The sequence below is a fragment of the Mesoplodon mirus genome, assembly GCF_964341445.2.
Source record: "Mesoplodon mirus genome assembly, chromosome: 5".
In the NCBI taxonomy this organism is placed as follows: Eukaryota; Metazoa; Chordata; class Mammalia; order Artiodactyla; family Ziphiidae; genus Mesoplodon; species Mesoplodon mirus.
Genome location: NC_138980.1, coordinates 177,155,144 through 177,172,835, shown reverse-complemented (window position 1 = coordinate 177,172,835; position 17,692 = coordinate 177,155,144). Strand labels below are relative to the sequence as shown.

Below are 17,692 nucleotides of genomic sequence, written 5' to 3'. Positions count from 1 at the left end.
GGAAATTAGTTTTCTGCCCTTTTAGAACTAAAGGACATCCAACCTTCCAAAAGCAGAGAAGTCATTTAATGTGTAGTCAGCCTGGATCATCTGGGAAAAGACAGATTTTAAAAATTAATATTTCATTAGTTGGGGTTAAAAGTAGTTTAATCAACATGCTTTGCTAGTTTATATTTTTGTATAGCTTTATTTTATTATGTTAATATTTGTATCCATATTAAATGAGCCTTTCAGCTTTGTGCTAACTGGAAATTATATATATGTGAAATTATACACATGTATGTTTATATTTACATGAATGTGAGTATATATTAGACGTATATATGTGTGTGCGTGTGTGTGTGTGTGTGTGTGTGTATATATATATATATATATATATATATATATATATATATATGGAGAGAGAGGAGGAGATTTAATGAGATCATGAATACTGAAATACGTCTTTCAGGCATCTTCTAGCTGTGTTCATGCTAATAGTCAGTGGTTCATTCTAGAAAAACCTTGTTTTATGCAAGGAAGAATGGAATATGGTGTGCTGTGGAGAAGGCGAGCTTAATATAACAGTAAACCGATCATCAACAGTACAGGTTATCAGCTCCTTGTAAATGAAAAACCTGATCGATTTTCCTTGGCACACGCTTCTTATTGTCCATAGAAATACTTGTAAAAGTTGTTTACGGCATCACAGAATCATCACGAAGCTGGCTGGTCCTGTCTTGGCCTCCACACAAGAGTCTGTGGTATCTGATCACATAGGAGCATGTTATGGGGTTATCCCCAGAGGTCTTCTGCAGTCTCACTCCAATGAAACGCTCTCCTTCAAGTAGTGATGGTGCCTCAGCACATCTGGGGACACAGGGGTCACTGAGGCTACACAAAGAAAAATGCCACTAAATTGTTTCCTAAATGGTGGAATTTATTTCAATGCTAACTTACAATGGAATGAGACAAACTATTTACATAAAGCTTAAGTACAAAAAATATAACACATTTTTTACTGTACATAATCAGGATTCTTATTTTGTCCCCAAAATGTTGGCAGATCGAGATGAAGAGGGGGTTGGTATGGAAGGAAACTTGGGGGACCGTTGGCAAAACTCGGGATCATCCTTCATGAATTTATTATTCATAAAAGATGCAGAGGTTTGGGTTATAGAACCTGGCAACTCACCAAGAGCAGTGAGTGAGCGGGACACTTTCACTTCAGGGATACCAGCTCAAAAATACGCCTGTTTTCCTCCGAGTTGAGGCTGGAAGCCCGTGAGAGTTGGTTTCTGCTGACTGGTTGGGAGACTCCTGCCCGTCCCTTCCCTGAACTTATGACATTGATCCAGGGCAGCGGGCAATGGGCGCCCTGCCTGCACTGCCTCAGCTGGTGTCTTAAACTGATTTTGAAAACAATGTATCTACCACGTGTCATTAAACGACTTTTGTAGATATAGACCTGGACAACTCTCAAGTGAGCATTTAAGACCAGTGAATTGATAAACAAAAAAATGAAGACCACTGGAAATCGGTATTACACATTTTTAACAAAAAGGTTTCCAGTGAAACCTTGAAAGTTAAATGTAAGGACTGAAAACCCCCATCCCCCATTGGTCCTGAGGGGGAATACCCAGAAATCCACAAGCATTCCAACAGGGCAACCAAAGCTCTGTTTTTCTCATTCCAATAAAGGGGAGACAGTGCTACCTCATTCTAAAAAAGCTCCATTATGAGTAATATATATGGTCTTTTAAAAATTAATTTCAAGATCAGTAACTTTCTGTAAGTTTACCAAGGGGTCAAGGTGGCTTCGGGAGAAGGTTCCATGAAAAAATATGAAACAATCCCAAATAAGTTTATTTTGTATCACAAAGCAACAACAGCAAATTAACACAGAATGAGGCATTTAACATTTCATAACATCTTCAAAAGTCACATCAAGTGGCATAACACACAAATTTAGTTACACACTTTTGAAGAATCCTACATTGGACAAAGTATGTGCACTTCCCTTGCAGACAGTGTAGAATTTTGGGGTGGATGTAGGTGCTTGTGTTGAAGGTTCATAGTGTGCTTTCTTCCAAAGTGCAGAAGTTCAAGTTTGATTCTGGCCAACAGTCATGGTACAGGGTAAAAGGACTCAAATTTAGCAGAGAAAACACTGTTAACTTTCTTAACCCAGATTAAGAATGAAAACTTTGTGAACTTCTGAAGCAATTTTGACATTGAGTTCAAAGAAACAAACAGCAGGCAATAGTCTAGGTGGTTCTCATTCCACTCACCATATCTGTGCCAGTCATCACCAGCCTATGTCTGATTTTCCTGTATCTACAGACTTGTCTGAAGACAGACAGTAACAAAACCCTCTAACTTCTATAGGCATCCCATTGACATTCTTACTACAGAACAAATGTTAAGGTGTTTTTTGGAAAATGTAAAATTAAAGTGATGTCAGTTTCTGGAAGGCTGGGTTCACCTAAATTCTGAACACATTGTGGCACCCTTGCTGGCATCAAAGCCACAGTGCGGGTGGAAATCACATCTGACAATGATGTGCTTCTTGTTCATTTTCTATTCCTGAGTTCAAAGAGGCATATAAGAATGATTTTCTTCAAAGTATAGCCAATCAGTCCTCTGCTTTCAACCAATAATATCCAGATGAAATGATAAATCATTATCTTAAACAAGGCACTGGCAACTTTTAATAGGAAATTAAACCATCTGCACTTACTAATCAGGCTCTTTCTTAGTGACATGTTAGGAGGACAGTTTGGAATTTCTGGAATCCAGATTTTGCTCTCCAGCTTGTAGTAATCTAAAATGGGGATCATTTTGAACTCTAATATTTGGGCCATTTTTGGCACTAAGTTGCCAAAATCTGAGAAAGAACAGGATCGTGTTTGAACTGCTGGCCTCAGATTTCTGACTGATATGCAAGAGGTGGAATGAATTTTATTGCCCATCCAACATTTTAGTTTAAGAAATACCATAGAGTGGTTTTCTATCTCAATTTTTCTCCCTTCTGGTCTTAAAGTATCTTTCACTAGTTACTGTCATCATGGCAACAAAGTAAAACATATTTGCCTGAATGAGAATTGGTACTGAATCATGGGTAATAAGCTTTAGTTTTTATTTTCTTTTCTATGGCAAAACTAATATGGTCTTTTGAAAATACTATATGAGACAGCTTTCACTAGGAACAGTACATTCATGTCAGGCTCTGATTTTGGTTTTGATGATGCTCTTAGACCCTTTGCAATGTGAACTTACATTTTCAAAAGAGAACAGGTTGCCATTCCTAATGCTTATGAAACATGTACCAAATTTTTGATGATGCAACATATGATTATTAAAAAAATCCCACTTTGATCCATCTGCTACAAAAATATCTATAACACATCTTTAACATAAAACCATAAGAAAGAGTATGGAATAGTCATTTTAAAAATCCCTGCCAATAGTCCAACTTTACGTCTTGCTCATTACTTTTCAATTTCCAAAAGAGAAAATAAGCAAGGATGAAAGCAATATATTTTCTTGTGTTTTATCAGGTTATCAAAATGGATGACCAGAATGCATTGGTTCTGTATTTATAGAGTTACAAAACATCTTTAAATCAACTAATATCAATGACTTCAATAGGAGAGAACAGCAGAAATAAATTCCACAATGGCCACTGGCCTCCAAATATTTTATCTTACATGGTAATACACTTGAAATATTTGGCATTCCCTTTTGTACATTTCTCAGGCCAAAATGAATGTTCTCTCACTTCACACCCATTGATCAGAATGGCTTTCTAGTGTCTGATAATAGTTAAGGATAGGTAATCAGAGGTAATCAATTTTGGTAATGTCATGTCAACATGAATCACCAAGCCAACATAAATTACCATGAAATGATAGAAACAGTAGAAGGAATAAATGTGCTGGGCATGGCCAATGAGATCTGTGTACTCCAATTTGCATCATCTTAAAAAACAAGAGCAGAGAGTTTCCATATGTGTAGATTTAAGGTTAGTGTTTTAATTCCCTGCCTTCATGGACAAGGACTATTGGAGCTGTGGGATTTAAGCACAGTCCTGCCACATGGAGAACAGCGGCTTGGAGTCAGAATCAGTGCTTGGCATCCACTACTGCTACCCTACCTGTTTCCTCTGGATAGATGTTCCAGAGTCATTTTTTGAAACAGAAAGATAGAATTAAATATAGTTAACCCAAAATGCCACACATAAGAAAACTCCATTGAAATATAAAAGACACCCTGGGGCTAAGGAAAGTTGATGCCCGCAGGGCTAAGTCAATGCTGAAAGTGGTTTGACAGTGTTGGGGTAATGGACATGATTGATTCTAAAAGTGAGGGAAATCTCATAAAGGGGCACTGGGATATTTGTAAATTCAGACACTAAGGAGGCTGAACCTCCAATGTGCATTAAGGACATGTTTACACAAAATGACTAGCTGAACGCAGACCTGATATATTTTTTAATAAAATCTCCTTTGATCTGTGGTTACACAAACAGTATCCCTTCAGGTGGCCCCTGGGCTTCCCCTGCTGAGACTTTGTCCATAACTTGAAAGGCATCTGACTCACGAACTCTACCGAAGTCTCCAGTGGGAACTCTCACCACACAGGCTTTAATTCCCATTAATTTCACCCTTTTGCAAATAAATAAGGAAATAGAGGTGCCTTCGCCTGCACTCTGGGCAGTTGATCCCGGAAGATCCAGGGATCAACCCACAGGACTGTGCAAGCGGATCATGGGTCCCCACCTGGGACCGTCCATGACATCTGTCTGGGAGGGACCAGGGTCCCTTCTTTTCAAGGTCACCTTCTCCCACATTCGCTTCCTTTCTCTTTGCATCACTGGTGAGTCAATGGGGCCAGACCCGTGGCTCACGCCGTTCCCATGAGCTGAACCCTCCTGGGGACAGAGGTTTCTCCACGGCAGGGAGCCCTCACGTCCGCTCGCCCTCTACTCCCCTCAGTTCCTTTAAAATCTCTGCCCACCCTTGACGCACACAGGGAACCCTCTTTTTTCCCAGCATTAATTCCGATTCTAGTCAGAATCTATAGGCTTAGTGAAAATGTCTCTGAAGGAGCAAAGGAGTTCAGAACCTCCCATAAGCTTCCGGGGCAGCAGCACAGAAACATGCCTAAAGCGAGTCAGACAACGGGGTAAGGAAACACCCAAGTCTGGGGATGCTGGGTCTTCACGCAACAGAGGTTAATCCTGCGACCCCCAGAGCACCTCAGAATTCACAGGAGTCCATCTCATTCAGGGCGACAAAGCCCTCAGTGTCATCAAAGCCATCATCTTCAGAGCTATTTGGGGAAGGCCACCTGCTATGCAGCAAGCAGGGACTCTGTGGCACTGCAGGGTTGATATTAGACAGTGACTAGTCTAGTCTAGAGAAAGCACTGAGCACGGGGAATCACTTCCAAAGAATTTAAATGTGAGATTAAAGCCAGTTTCCTAATGAAAACCAGCCAAACTTCAATTGTATGCAGAAATAACCCTAGAAATTAAACTGTGATTAATGTCATTTGATGTTAGGCTCAGAGAGATGCAATTTAAAAGTATTAGTCTCTATCTGTACTACTTGTACCAGAAAGAAAGAAAGGAAGGAAGAAGGAAGGAAGGAAGGAAGGAAGGAAGGAAGGAAGGAAGGGTGGGAAAAGATAAAGGGAATGAAGAAGTCACACAGTAATTTAAAAGGTGACAATTGTTGGCAGGAATCCCAACCATCCCAGCCTAAGGAAGAGGTGCTTTATGAAGGTTCCAGCAGAAGTGGTAGGTACCAATGTGAAAGCCCATCACATGGGGGCTTGATGAGGGGTACGGAGGGGAAGCATAGACACATAAGCAACAGCTCTACACTGATGGGAAAACAAAAGTTATTCCATAGATGCTTAAAATACTTGGATTATAACTAAAACTAAACAAATTGATATCCTGTTAAGTAAGAAGGAGGGATGGAGGGAGGGAAGGAGGACGAGAGAGAGAGGAGAACAATTTTCTTTTGAATAGAGTGTCAGAGAACAAAAATGAGTGAATTTCTTTGCAGTGATAATTGTAAAGATTTATGTAATCAACACCATGAAAATTCTGTTGTAGGGAAGGATGGTTTCCTTAGTCATTGCACAAGATTGAGTAAAGACCAACTTTGATGTCATTTGGGAAGCATTTCCCATCAAGTCCAGTGACGCTTGTTTGAAATATCAATATCCTCTTTCCTAGGGGAAAGAGAATGAACTTTTAAGCTTTGAAAATATTTCGGGGGAGGAATTTAAAAAACGGCTAAAATGCGCTACACAAATGAGGACATTTTTCTTATAGGAAAGTGATGAGATGGGTTGAAGCATCCAATGAAAATCCAATCCAAGGACAATTAGAAAACTATCTGGCTAAATTTCACTTCCTAAGTGTGGACTTTATGTAGAAACAGAGCAAACTCATACAGCATACAAGGAATACGGGAGATGTAGCATGAACTTCCCACTGGAAAGACCCGGAAAATCATTCATTTGAAATCTATCAGACCTCCCAGAGCCCAACTGCAATTTAGACTTTAATTTTAGTAGAGCCGTTTCTGAAAATTTGGGCATCTAAGAATATTTTGAACTCACCAACATTCATTACTAAACATAGGATTTTTCAAAACTTTAAATTGGATAGGGTGAGAACCTAACCAAGCTATGTAGGCTAAAAGTCTGTATCCCTCAATGCCCACACTGTAAGTTTTCCCAGATCTGAAGGTTCATTTATCAATAAGAACATGTTTTTATGTCCACCCAGGCCTTTATCACGACACCCAGAGGCATAAAATGAATAATTTCAATCTTGTTCTTACTTTCAATAATTATTCAACCAACGGCCATATTTATGCATCAGCTTTTGTGAGTAACTTATCCTGTTTTTTTTTTCTCCTGGGGACCCCTCTGAATAGTATCATAACACCCTGAAATGCTTAGGAATGATCGAAGCTCAGAACCATGGGATCATTAAAAACCTTACTTGCCAACACCCTGACTTCTCAAGGTACTTCTTGAAATGCTGTTGCCCCCATGCAGGGAGAAGTGGGAGTGGATGGATGGCAAAGCAGCACTGAGATAAAAAACAAGAGGCACCAGGGCTAAACATCTCCTCCTCACCTGAACTACAGGCAGGAAATGACAGCTTGGTACTTGGGGAGCACTTCAATATGCACAGCAACAAGCTGCAGAAAACCAGCTTTACACATCATTAATGCTCTTGGTAGGGGCTGATGGCCATACATTAGTTCTATCAGGGAGATGGAAAATAAAAAAGCTCCTTTTCATTAAATGTCAGGTTTTTCAATACTTTCTGTAACATGGAAAATAAAAAAAAAGTTGTTTTCAGTTATATTTCAGTCCTTTCAATACTTTCTTCATTAGTATCATTAATGTTCAAGATTTTTCTTTTCAGAGAGAGGGGAGGTGTACAGTCTGTTATCCAAATGATAAAGAAGTGGTTATTTTAAAGAGTGGTTCTTTAGGATGTTACTGTGGACCAGATAGGTGGGCTACCAGGCCGATGCATGACAAGGAGCTCCCTGAAATGCCATGAAATCCACAAGTCAGAATAAGGTGAGCTTCACAACAGCATGCAGAACACGTTCCCCCTTCATCGTGTCTGTACCTCTGCTCTTTACACTCACCTCCCCCAGGGACAATACAGTAACGGCAGCAAGACCAAGGGTAGAGCATCTCATACCTCATGCCATCACCTTTGCAGATATAAGCCAGGTTGAATCCCTGGGTGTACTCAGGCAAGAAGCATTCCAAGTCCAAACACACACAGTATCATCCAGATTGAGAAGATGGATATCCATGGTGAGTCTTTGTATGGCCACATTCAGATTCTTCATTTTATCAATACTATAAACCGTGTGGAGGTGGGGAGGCTCTCATATAAAGTGCCTATTTTCTTGAATTAAAACATCATGAAGATTTACGCTCAAGGTCAAGAAGATGTTCATATTTCTAAAGACCCCTTCCATGGTGGGTGGTACAGTTATGAAAAAGCTCAAGAAAACAACTGACTTGTTAGAAAAATGGACTGAACACAATAAAAAAAAAACCCTGCACACCATGGCTCATTAAACAATGATCAAGAATTGTGGACCAGATTTTCACGATGTCACGATTAGATTTTTGTTACTTTTAAGAGCGTGTCTTTTGGGCAGCAATGGGACACTCGTGGCTTGAAATGCACTTGAGATGTATCCAAACTCCATCTCTGAAGTCTTGGAGACATGGACAGTCATGGAACACAGGCCTTGAGGAACTGGGGCAGTTACAGGAAGCCAAAAATAGAAGAACTCTTAGTACTCATCATAATTATTGAGATCTGTAAAGTAGGCATTAGAATAGGTCTTCCCAGTGAGATGCGGGTTGAAGTATTTGTTTCTTTCCTCTAAGATCAAGTTGTTTTTGTTAAATGCCTGTAAAAAATGAAATAGAAGGTTTAGGAATATTCAGTAAGTAGTATTTCAGAAAAAGAATATAGTTAGGAGACAATTACAGTTGACCCTCGAACAATGCGAGTGTTAGGGGCGCCGACCCTCCTCGAAGTCGAAAACCAGAGTATAACTTATAGTCTTTCCTCCAGATCCATGGTTCCTCCATATCTGAGGTTCCCCTGTACCTGCAGTGTTGCATCCTGGATTTAACCAACCTCCGATCATGTAGTACTGTAGTTTTTAATACAGTAAGTCCTTACATACGAACCTTCAAGTTGCGGACTTTCAAAGATGCAAACATGCGTTCCCATGTCCAATCACGGAAGTTAGTTCACGTGTCTGGTGTACATTGTCACATGTGTGCATCCTCTTCAAGTGGTTGTGCTTTTGTGTACTTTACTGTACAGTACTGTATAGAGTACAGTGGTACAACATCTTTATTTCTTGCCTGTTCACTCGATGCCAGCCCCTGGAGGCCAGCTGTTGTACTGTACTACTGTACTTTTCAAGGTACTATACTGTAAGATTCAAGTGTTTTCTTTACTTTTTGTGTTTGTTCGTTTTTTATGTATTATTTGTGTTAAAAGTATTATAAACCTATTATAGTACAGTACTATATAGCCGATTGTGTTAGTTGGGTACCTAGGCTAACGTTGTTGGACTTACGAACAAATTGGACTTATGAAGCCCTCTCAGAACAGAACTCGTTCGTATGTAGGGGACTTATTGTATTGAAAAACTCTGCATATAAGTAGACCCGCACAGTTCAGTATTGCTAAGAGCCTTATGTATGTGGAATTCGAGCTCTCTGCTAAGGCTCCATTATTATAAAATGTGTTTTCTCACTTCTTACTTGCTTCCTCACATCATTTGCTGAGGACTTGCCTGGTAACTAGAATGAGGCTGGTAGGTTTTCAGACCAGACTACTTTTGAGCTTTACTCAGAAAGTCTACTTCTGAACTTTAGTCAGGAATTTACCAAGTGTTAGAAAACCTAAATCAAAATCTCCCAGAAACCTAAAACTCTAGTGATTTCAAATTCATAAACACTTTGAATATTACCACTTATAACTGAATAGGTGTTTAAGCAGCTTTTGGATTGTCATGGTACATTGGTAAGATATTTTGAAGGAACATATTTAAATAAATGCATGAGATTCTTAGTTTCTCTTCATTTTCTACACTTGTTGGAAGGTGACTACTGCGGCCATTGCTGACACAGATGCTCTTCCTCATTAATAGTCATGAAAGCTACCCGTACTTTTAAAGAGCTGAACTGTCCCAGAAAGAGGGTAACTTTTAAGAGGACCAAAATAAAGATGTGAGGTCGGAGGCATGCCCAAATGCCGAGGACTTGTCTGGGCAAGAAGTCAGAAGAAAGTTCTAGAAAGATTCATTAGAGACTAGGCAGCAGTATTTTGCCTTCAGAGCAGCAAGATTTCTGATGAAGTGCCTACTGGATCTTCAGTGAGAACAGAAGACCAGCTAAATGATCTTCTGCTGCTTGAAGTAGTAGTCACCACAGATAAGCTGATGGGTTGGGATCACGTTGAGAGGGGCTGCATTCTTGGGTCCCAGAGGTTTCTTCTTGAAGAGTCTTGCTCAGGGGAGCTCATGTTCTTCCTCACACTCTGGGAGCTTAGTTCTGAGAGAGTGTGTGGGGCGTGTTACTAATTCCTGGTGCTTCACTTCTTGGCTCTGTCATCTGGTCAGTATAAGGTGCCGATGGACTCTGGATCCTGCTGTAAGTAGGGCCCATGAGTAAAAGTGAATTGGCTCTGTCTCTGTGCATGTGGGTGCCTCATGGCGGGGGTGGGGAGGGCAAGTGTGAACACTGCAGCTCCCAGCATGCAAGACCTTCCAACCAGTGGCAGCTGTAAGGGCTGAAGATATTCCATACTCCCACATGGGAAGGAAACTGAAAGGAAACCATCATAGCAGAGAGAGGGCATCACATACTCCCTAAGAATATTAAGGGGAACCACCAACTTAACAGGAATATCAAAATTTAGGTAACTTAATGAAATATTGTCATTTGCAGCAACATGGATGGACCTAGAGATTATCATACTGAGTGCAGTAAGTCAGACAAAGACAAATATCATATGATATCACTTATATCTGGAATCTAAAAACCAATACAAATGAACTTATTTACAAAACAGAAATAGACTCACAGACATAGAAAACAAACTTACAGTTACCAAAGGGGAAAGGTGGGGGAGTGATAAATGAGGAGTATGGGATTAATAGATACACACCATTATATATAAAATAAAAAGCAAAGATTTACTGTATAGCACAGGGAACTAGATTCAGTATCTTGTAAGAACCTATAATGAAAAAGTCAGAAAAGAATATGTATGTATAACTGAATCACTTTGCTGTACACCAGAAACTAACACAGTATTGTAAATCAACTACACTGCAATGGAAGAACAAAAGAGAAAACAAAAAAAAAAGAAAAAAATGAAGGTAACTTAGCTCATGAGGACTGCCTGCATTCATGTGGGTGGTAGGGGAGGTTGGGTGCAGTAACAAGAGCCTGTGATGTCTTTCCAGCCACATTCCTGACCTCTTGTGTAGACACAGTAAGAACAACAGCCGTTATTTGCTGGATGCTGGGCTTCATGTACCTTAGTCCATTTAAGCCTCACAACAATGAGACAGGAGTACATAGTGTTAACCCATTTTAAAGATGGAGAAACTGAGGTTCAAAGAAGTAAGTAACTTGTACTCTGAACCAGGATGCAAAATGCCTCAAATAAAAACCACTTTTATTTTTCCAGGCAGTGTTCAAGGCATTGCATATAATTTACCTCACTTTATTCTCATTAGCTCCAATTCACCAAGGAAAAAAATGGAGGCTCAGTTAGTATGAATACCTGGGAGAAGTCTACCTGGCTGGTAAGTGACTCATGAACCTAGATCTGTCAGGCTCACCCCTTTTCCACCTTTTCTTCCTTAGAACAAGAAGGAGACTGGTCATTCACTCTAAATTTCTGGGTGAAACACTGTGTTATTAATCACCTACTCAGGAAATTTAACACAATGCATCACCTCCCCCCACCAATTGCACCAGCATCAACATTACACAGAATTGAAGAAACTTCATTATGCTTCAAAGTTATTAGAAGATAGTCTTTATAATAATGTAACAATTGTTCTCAGGATGCCATCCTGGGGACTCTTGTAATGGACCTGTATATCTGATTGACCAATCCCAGTCCTCATTTCACTGCTCAGCATGTGCAGGTCCTCAGCATGGAGCTCTTCTCTTTGGTGGGACCACTCTTTGAATGCTGAGGCACAGCGGAGGCAGATCTGGATGGTGACCAATCACTCGATAGTTTCCAGCATTTTATTTGTTGCCATTTCCATGTCCCATTTTTAACCTAATTCCCAATATGAGAAGCCACCTTTTCACAGGAACAGCAAAGCTTAAAAGGCACATCAGAAAATGCTTGCTTGCTCCCTTTGTGGCTGTTGAGATGTCTGCCATGTGGCTGACAGGGTCCTGGTGCTCCGGCCGGGTGTCAGGTCTGAACCTCGGAGGTGGGAGAGCCAAGTTCAGGACACTGGTCCACCAGAGACCTCCCGGCCCCACGTAATATCAATTGTTGAAAGCTCTCCCAGAGATCTTCATCTCAACACTAACACCCAGCTCCACTCAACGATCAGTAAGCTAGAGTGCTGGACACCCTATGCCAAACAACTACCAAGACAGGAACACAAACCCCACCCATTAGCAGAGAGGCTGCCTAAAATCATAATAAGGCTACAGACACCCCAAAACAAACCACCGGATGTGGTCCTGCCCACCAGGAAGACAAGATCCAGCCTCATCCACCAGAACACAGGCACCAGTCCCCTTGATCAGGAAGCCTACACAAGCCACTGAACCAACCTCACCCACCGGGGGCAGACACCAAAAACAATGGGAACTATGAACCTGCAGCCTGCAAAAAGGAGACCCCAAACACAGTAAGTTAAGTAAAATGAGAAGACAGAGAAAGACACAGCAGGTGAAGGAGCAAGGTAAAAACCCACCAGACCAAACAAATGAAGAGGAAACAGTCAGTCTACCTGAAAAAGAATTCAGAGTAATGATAGTAAAGATGATCCAAAATCTTAGAAATAAAATGGAGAAAATAGAAAAAATATTTAACAAGGACCTAGAAGAACTAAAAAGCAAACAAACAACAATGAACAGCACACTAAATGAAATTAAAAATTCTCTAGAAGGAATCAATAGAATAACTGAGGCAGAAGAACAGATAAGTGACCTGGAAGATAAAATAGTGTAAATAACTAGCACAGAATAATGAATAATGAAAAATAATGAGCAGAATAATGAAAAAAGAATGAAAAGAATTGAGGACAGTCTGAGAGACCTCTGGGAAAACATTAAACGCACCAACATTCAAATTATAGGGGTCCCAGAAGAAGAAGAGAAAAAGAAAGGGACTGAGAAAATATCTGAAGAGATTATAGTTGAAAACTTCCCTAATATGAGAAAGGAAATAGTCAATCAAGTCCAGGAAGTGCAGAGAGTCCCATACAGGCTAAATCCAAGGAGAAACATGACAAGACACATACTAATCAAAGTATCAAAATTAAATACAAAGAAAAAATATTAAAAAGCAGCAAGGGAAAAGTAACAAGTAACATACAAGGTAATCCCCATAAGGTTAACAGCTGATCTTTCAGCAGAAACACTGCAAGCCAGAAGGGAATGGCAGGACATATGTAAAGTGATGAAAGGGAAAAGCCTACAACCAAGATTACTCTACCCAGCAAGGATCTCATTCAGATTCGACAGAGAAATTAAACTCTTTACAGACAAGCAAAAGCTAAGAGAATTCAACACCACCAAGACAGCTTTACAACAACTGCTAAAGGAACTTCTCTAGGCAGGAAACATAAGAGAAGGAAAACACCTACAAAAACAAACCCAAAACAATTAAGAAAATGGTAATAGGAACATACATATCGATAAATACCTTAAATGTAAATGGATTAAGTGCTCCAACCAAAAGACATAGACTGGCTGAATGGGTACAAAAACAAGGCCTATAAGACAATGATGAAAGAAATTAAAGATGATACAAACAGATGGAAAGTTATATCATGTTTTTGGATTGGAAGAATCAACATTGTGAAAATGACTACACTACCCAAAGCAATCTACAGATTCAATACAATCCCTATCAAACTACCAATGGCTTTTTTCACAGAACTAGAACAAAAAATTTCACAATTTGTATGGAAACACAGAAGACCCCGAACAGTCAAAGCAATCTTGAGAAAGAAAAACGGACCTGGAGGAAACAGACTCCCTGACTTCAGACTATAGTACAAAGCTACAGTAATCAAAACAGTATGGTACTGGCACAAAATCAGAAATATAGATCAATGGAACAGGATAGAAAACCCAGAGATAAACCCATGCACATATGGTCACCTTATCTTTGATGAAGGAGGCAAGAATATACAATGGAGAAAAGACAGCCCCTTCAATAAGTGGTGCTGGTAACACTAGAACAGCTACATGTAAAAGAATGAAATTAGAACACTCCCTAACACCATACACAAAAATAAACTCAAAATGGATTAAAGACCTAAATGTAAGGTCAGACACCATCAAACTCTTAGGGGGAAAACATAGGCAGGACACTCTATGACATAAATCACAGCAAGATCCTTTTTGACCCAACTCTTAGAGAAATGGAAATAAAAATAAACAAATGGGACCTAATGAAACGTAAAAGCTTTTGCACAGCAAAGGAAAACATAAACAAGATGAAAAGACAACCCTCAGAATGGGAGAAAATATTTGCAAATGAAGCAACTGACAAAGGATTAATCTCCAAAATATGCAAGCAGCTCATGCAGCTCCATATCAAAAAACCAAACAATCCAATCCAAAAATGGGCAGAAGACCTAAATAAACATTTCTCCAAAGAAGATATACAGATTGCCATTAAACACATGAAAGGATGCTCCACATCAGTATTCACTAGAGAAATGCAAATCAAAGCTACATTGAGGTGTCATCTCACATGAGTCAGAAAGGCCATCATCAAAAAATCTGCAAACAATAAATGCTGGAGAGGGTATGAAGAAAAGGGAACCCTCTTGCACTGTTGGTGGGAATGTAAATTGATGCAGCCACTATGGAGAACAGCATGGAGGGTACTTAAAAGACTAAAAATAGAACTACCATGTGACCCAGCAACCCCAGTACTGGGCATATACCCTGAGAAAACCATAATTCAGAAAGAGTCATGTAGGGGGCTTCCCTGGTGGCCCAGTGGTTGAGAGTCCACCTGCCGATGCAGGGGACACGGGTTCGTGCCCCGGTCTGGGAAGATCCCACATGCCACGGAGTGGCTGGGCCCGTGAGCCATCGCTGCTGAGCCTGCATGTCCAGAGCCTGTGCTCCGCAGTGGGAGAGTCCACAACAGTGAGAGGCCAGTGTACCGCAAAAAAACAAACAAACAAAAAAAGAGTCATGTACCACAATGTTCACTGAAGCTCTATATACGTACAATAGCCAAGACACAGAAGCAACCTATGTGTCCATCGACAGATGAATGGATAAAGAAGATGTGGCACATATATACAATGGAATATTACTCAGCCATAAAAAGAAACAAAACTGAGTTATTTGTTGTGAGGTGGATGGACCTAGAGATTGTCATACAGAGTGAAGTAAGTCACAAAGAGAAAAACAAATACCATATGCTAACACATATATATGGAATCTAAAAAAAAAAAAAAAGGTTCTGAAGAACCTAACAGTATGACACGAATAAAGACACAGACGTAGAGAATGGACTTGAGGACATGGGGAGGGGGAAGGGTAAGCTGGGATGAAGTGAGAGAGTGGCATGGACATATATACACTACCAAATGTAAAATAGATAGCTAGTGGTAAGCAGCTGCATAGCTCAGGGAGATCAGCTTGGTGCTTTGTGACCACCTGAAGTTGTGGGATAAGGAGGGTGGGAGGGAGACGCAAGAGGGAGGGGATATGGGGATATATGTATACATATAGCTGTTTCACTTTGTTATACAGCAGAAACTAACCCACCATTGTAAAGCAATTATACCCCAATAAAGATGTTAAAAATAAATAAATAAATAAATAAATAAATAAGGCAGGTCATCCAAAGAATTTTGAAGAATAGATACATGTATATGTATAACTGAATCACTGTGCTGTACACCTGAAACTAACACAATGTTGGTAATCAACTATGCTTCAATATAAAATAAAAATTAAAAAAAATAAGGGGAGTCATCTACCTTGTCCCCCACCCTGTCACCTATGCCACCACTACTGAGCTTTGCCGTCAGGGTCCACCCGCCTTCTCTGCACACGTGGCTGCAGCAGAGGCTGCTGATTCCTTACCTTGATGGCCTCCACCGAGTCATACTTGTCCAGTTTGTTGATGTGGTTAGTTATGCTGGTGTTGAGAGGGGCAGGCGCAACGGGGTGGATGACGGTGGCATCGTGGGACTGCTGCTGGTACCGCTGGCAGTAGGTGTAGACAAGCAGCGTAAGGAGGCAGCCCAGGATGGAGCTGCTGAGTCCCACGGCGATCATGTGGAACAAGTTGAACTCTGGGAAGACAGCATCAAAAGTGAGGCCATCCTGGAAAAGGACGCGCTCCTCCCCAGCTCAGTGGGCTCAGAGGAAAAGAGAAGGATGCAATGGAAAGCTCCACACTCCTTCTAAAACTCAGAAAATCAGAGGGCCTTCCTTTGAAATGTCGTGGCCGCCAAGACACTTCTCTGCAGCGAGCTCAGTGTAGTTTAAGTCAACGCTCTTATGGATTATAACCACCATATAATATGGTGATCTTTTAAAGATCACCAAATATGCTAGCAGAGACACTTTTTTCTTTAAAGGCTTGTAAGAGACCATTCTTCTGTTTCAAGTGCAGCATGATCTGTGGTCTGGGGGGTTTCTAGGGAACATGTTTTCCGTTTTCCTGAACAGGCTGAGTCCCTTCTTGCAGCCTGGCTGTGTCCCGGGAACAAAGCAAGTATATATCTAGTGTTTCCAATCACTGCTCACCTGCAAGCCCGACTATTTCCCCCTCCTTTATCATTTCATTTTATTTAAAAATGGTTTCCCATTATATCGTTCTTATGTTTTCCATTACATTTTTTGGAATATGAAGATACACATATTGTATAACATTTGATTGCATGAAAAAAAAGTGCAAAAGGATATACAAGAATAAATCATTTTTTCTTTCTGAGAGGAAACCACTGTCACCACCTTCTCCTGTGCTCTTCCAGAGACACTCTGCGCACTTGCATGCTGTGTGTGCGTGTTGTAAATATTATCCTGGGTACTATTTATTCACTCACATTGTATTTTGGAGACCTTATAAAAAAATGGCTTACTCCAAAGAAACAAAGGATTTGTGTCAAAGGAATATGATCTATTAATGGTCATGAAATGACCCTCTTTTTTTTACAGTTTTTTTTCTATCTAATAGCATCTTTAAGTTATTTTATTTGAGTTATAAATACACAATGTTGAAAAAACGAGCTGACATGGACTCAGGTCTCTAAGACAGGATTGGTTTGACTGACATCAAGGTAGCTTAACCAAGAACTGCTTAATCTCTGACAAAGAGCAACAGAAGAAAAAAAGATATTCATTGTGTGTTGGTAAAACACTTTACAATCAAAATTTTAAGCCTTTCAGGGAATAAAGACAACATCTGAGCCATGACCATGAAGCTGAAATTATTGAAAATCAGGTAAAGCAAAACAGGACCTCAATTTTTCTATGCTGTGTTGGCACCGTATAGCTAACCAGTTGCCTAAGTGTTCTTGTCCCTGTGTCTCTACTGCACATCCTGGGGATCTGGCTTTTCTTCCAAGGTGTCCCCTCCATGCACCACCAGAGGGCTGAGTGACACCATTGCTCTCCCTGCACCCAAATGGGACCACTGAAGATGCCTGCTGGGCACCCCTGTGGATGCCGGGTGAGACTGCTGGGCCACGTGGGGAGGTCCCCAGGGCTCTCGGAGAGAGAAGACCCGTGAATTTGTCTACCACACCCAGGTTCTGGGATGTTTTCTCCTTAAACACCTGGGATCCTCCCGAGGACCCTCTGAGCTGTCCTCGCCTCACCTGGGATCCACAGCACAGGTGGAGCATCCTTTATCCGTCCCTAAACCCTCTAAGCTTCT

The 17,692-nt window shown here is 40.6% G+C and overlaps 1 protein-coding gene across 4 annotated transcripts in view; it reads right to left on the bottom strand.

Moving 5' to 3' along the window:
- Positions 1 to 898: 898 nt before the first annotated feature.
- SEMA5A (semaphorin 5A) overlaps positions 899 to 17,692 on the bottom strand; it is a 492,799-nt gene continuing 476,005 nt past the window's right edge. For all 4 annotated transcript variants that reach the window (XM_082622624.1, XM_082622623.1, XM_082622626.1 and 1 more), the window contains 2 exons: positions 15,892 to 16,103; positions 899 to 8,456 (listed from right to left, as the gene is read on the bottom strand). In XM_082622624.1, the coding sequence (XP_082478750.1) occupies positions 8,337 to 8,456; positions 15,892 to 16,103 (332 nt within the window). In that variant the 3' untranslated portion in view covers positions 899 to 8,336. The remainder of the gene's footprint in view (positions 8,457 to 15,891; positions 16,104 to 17,692) is intronic.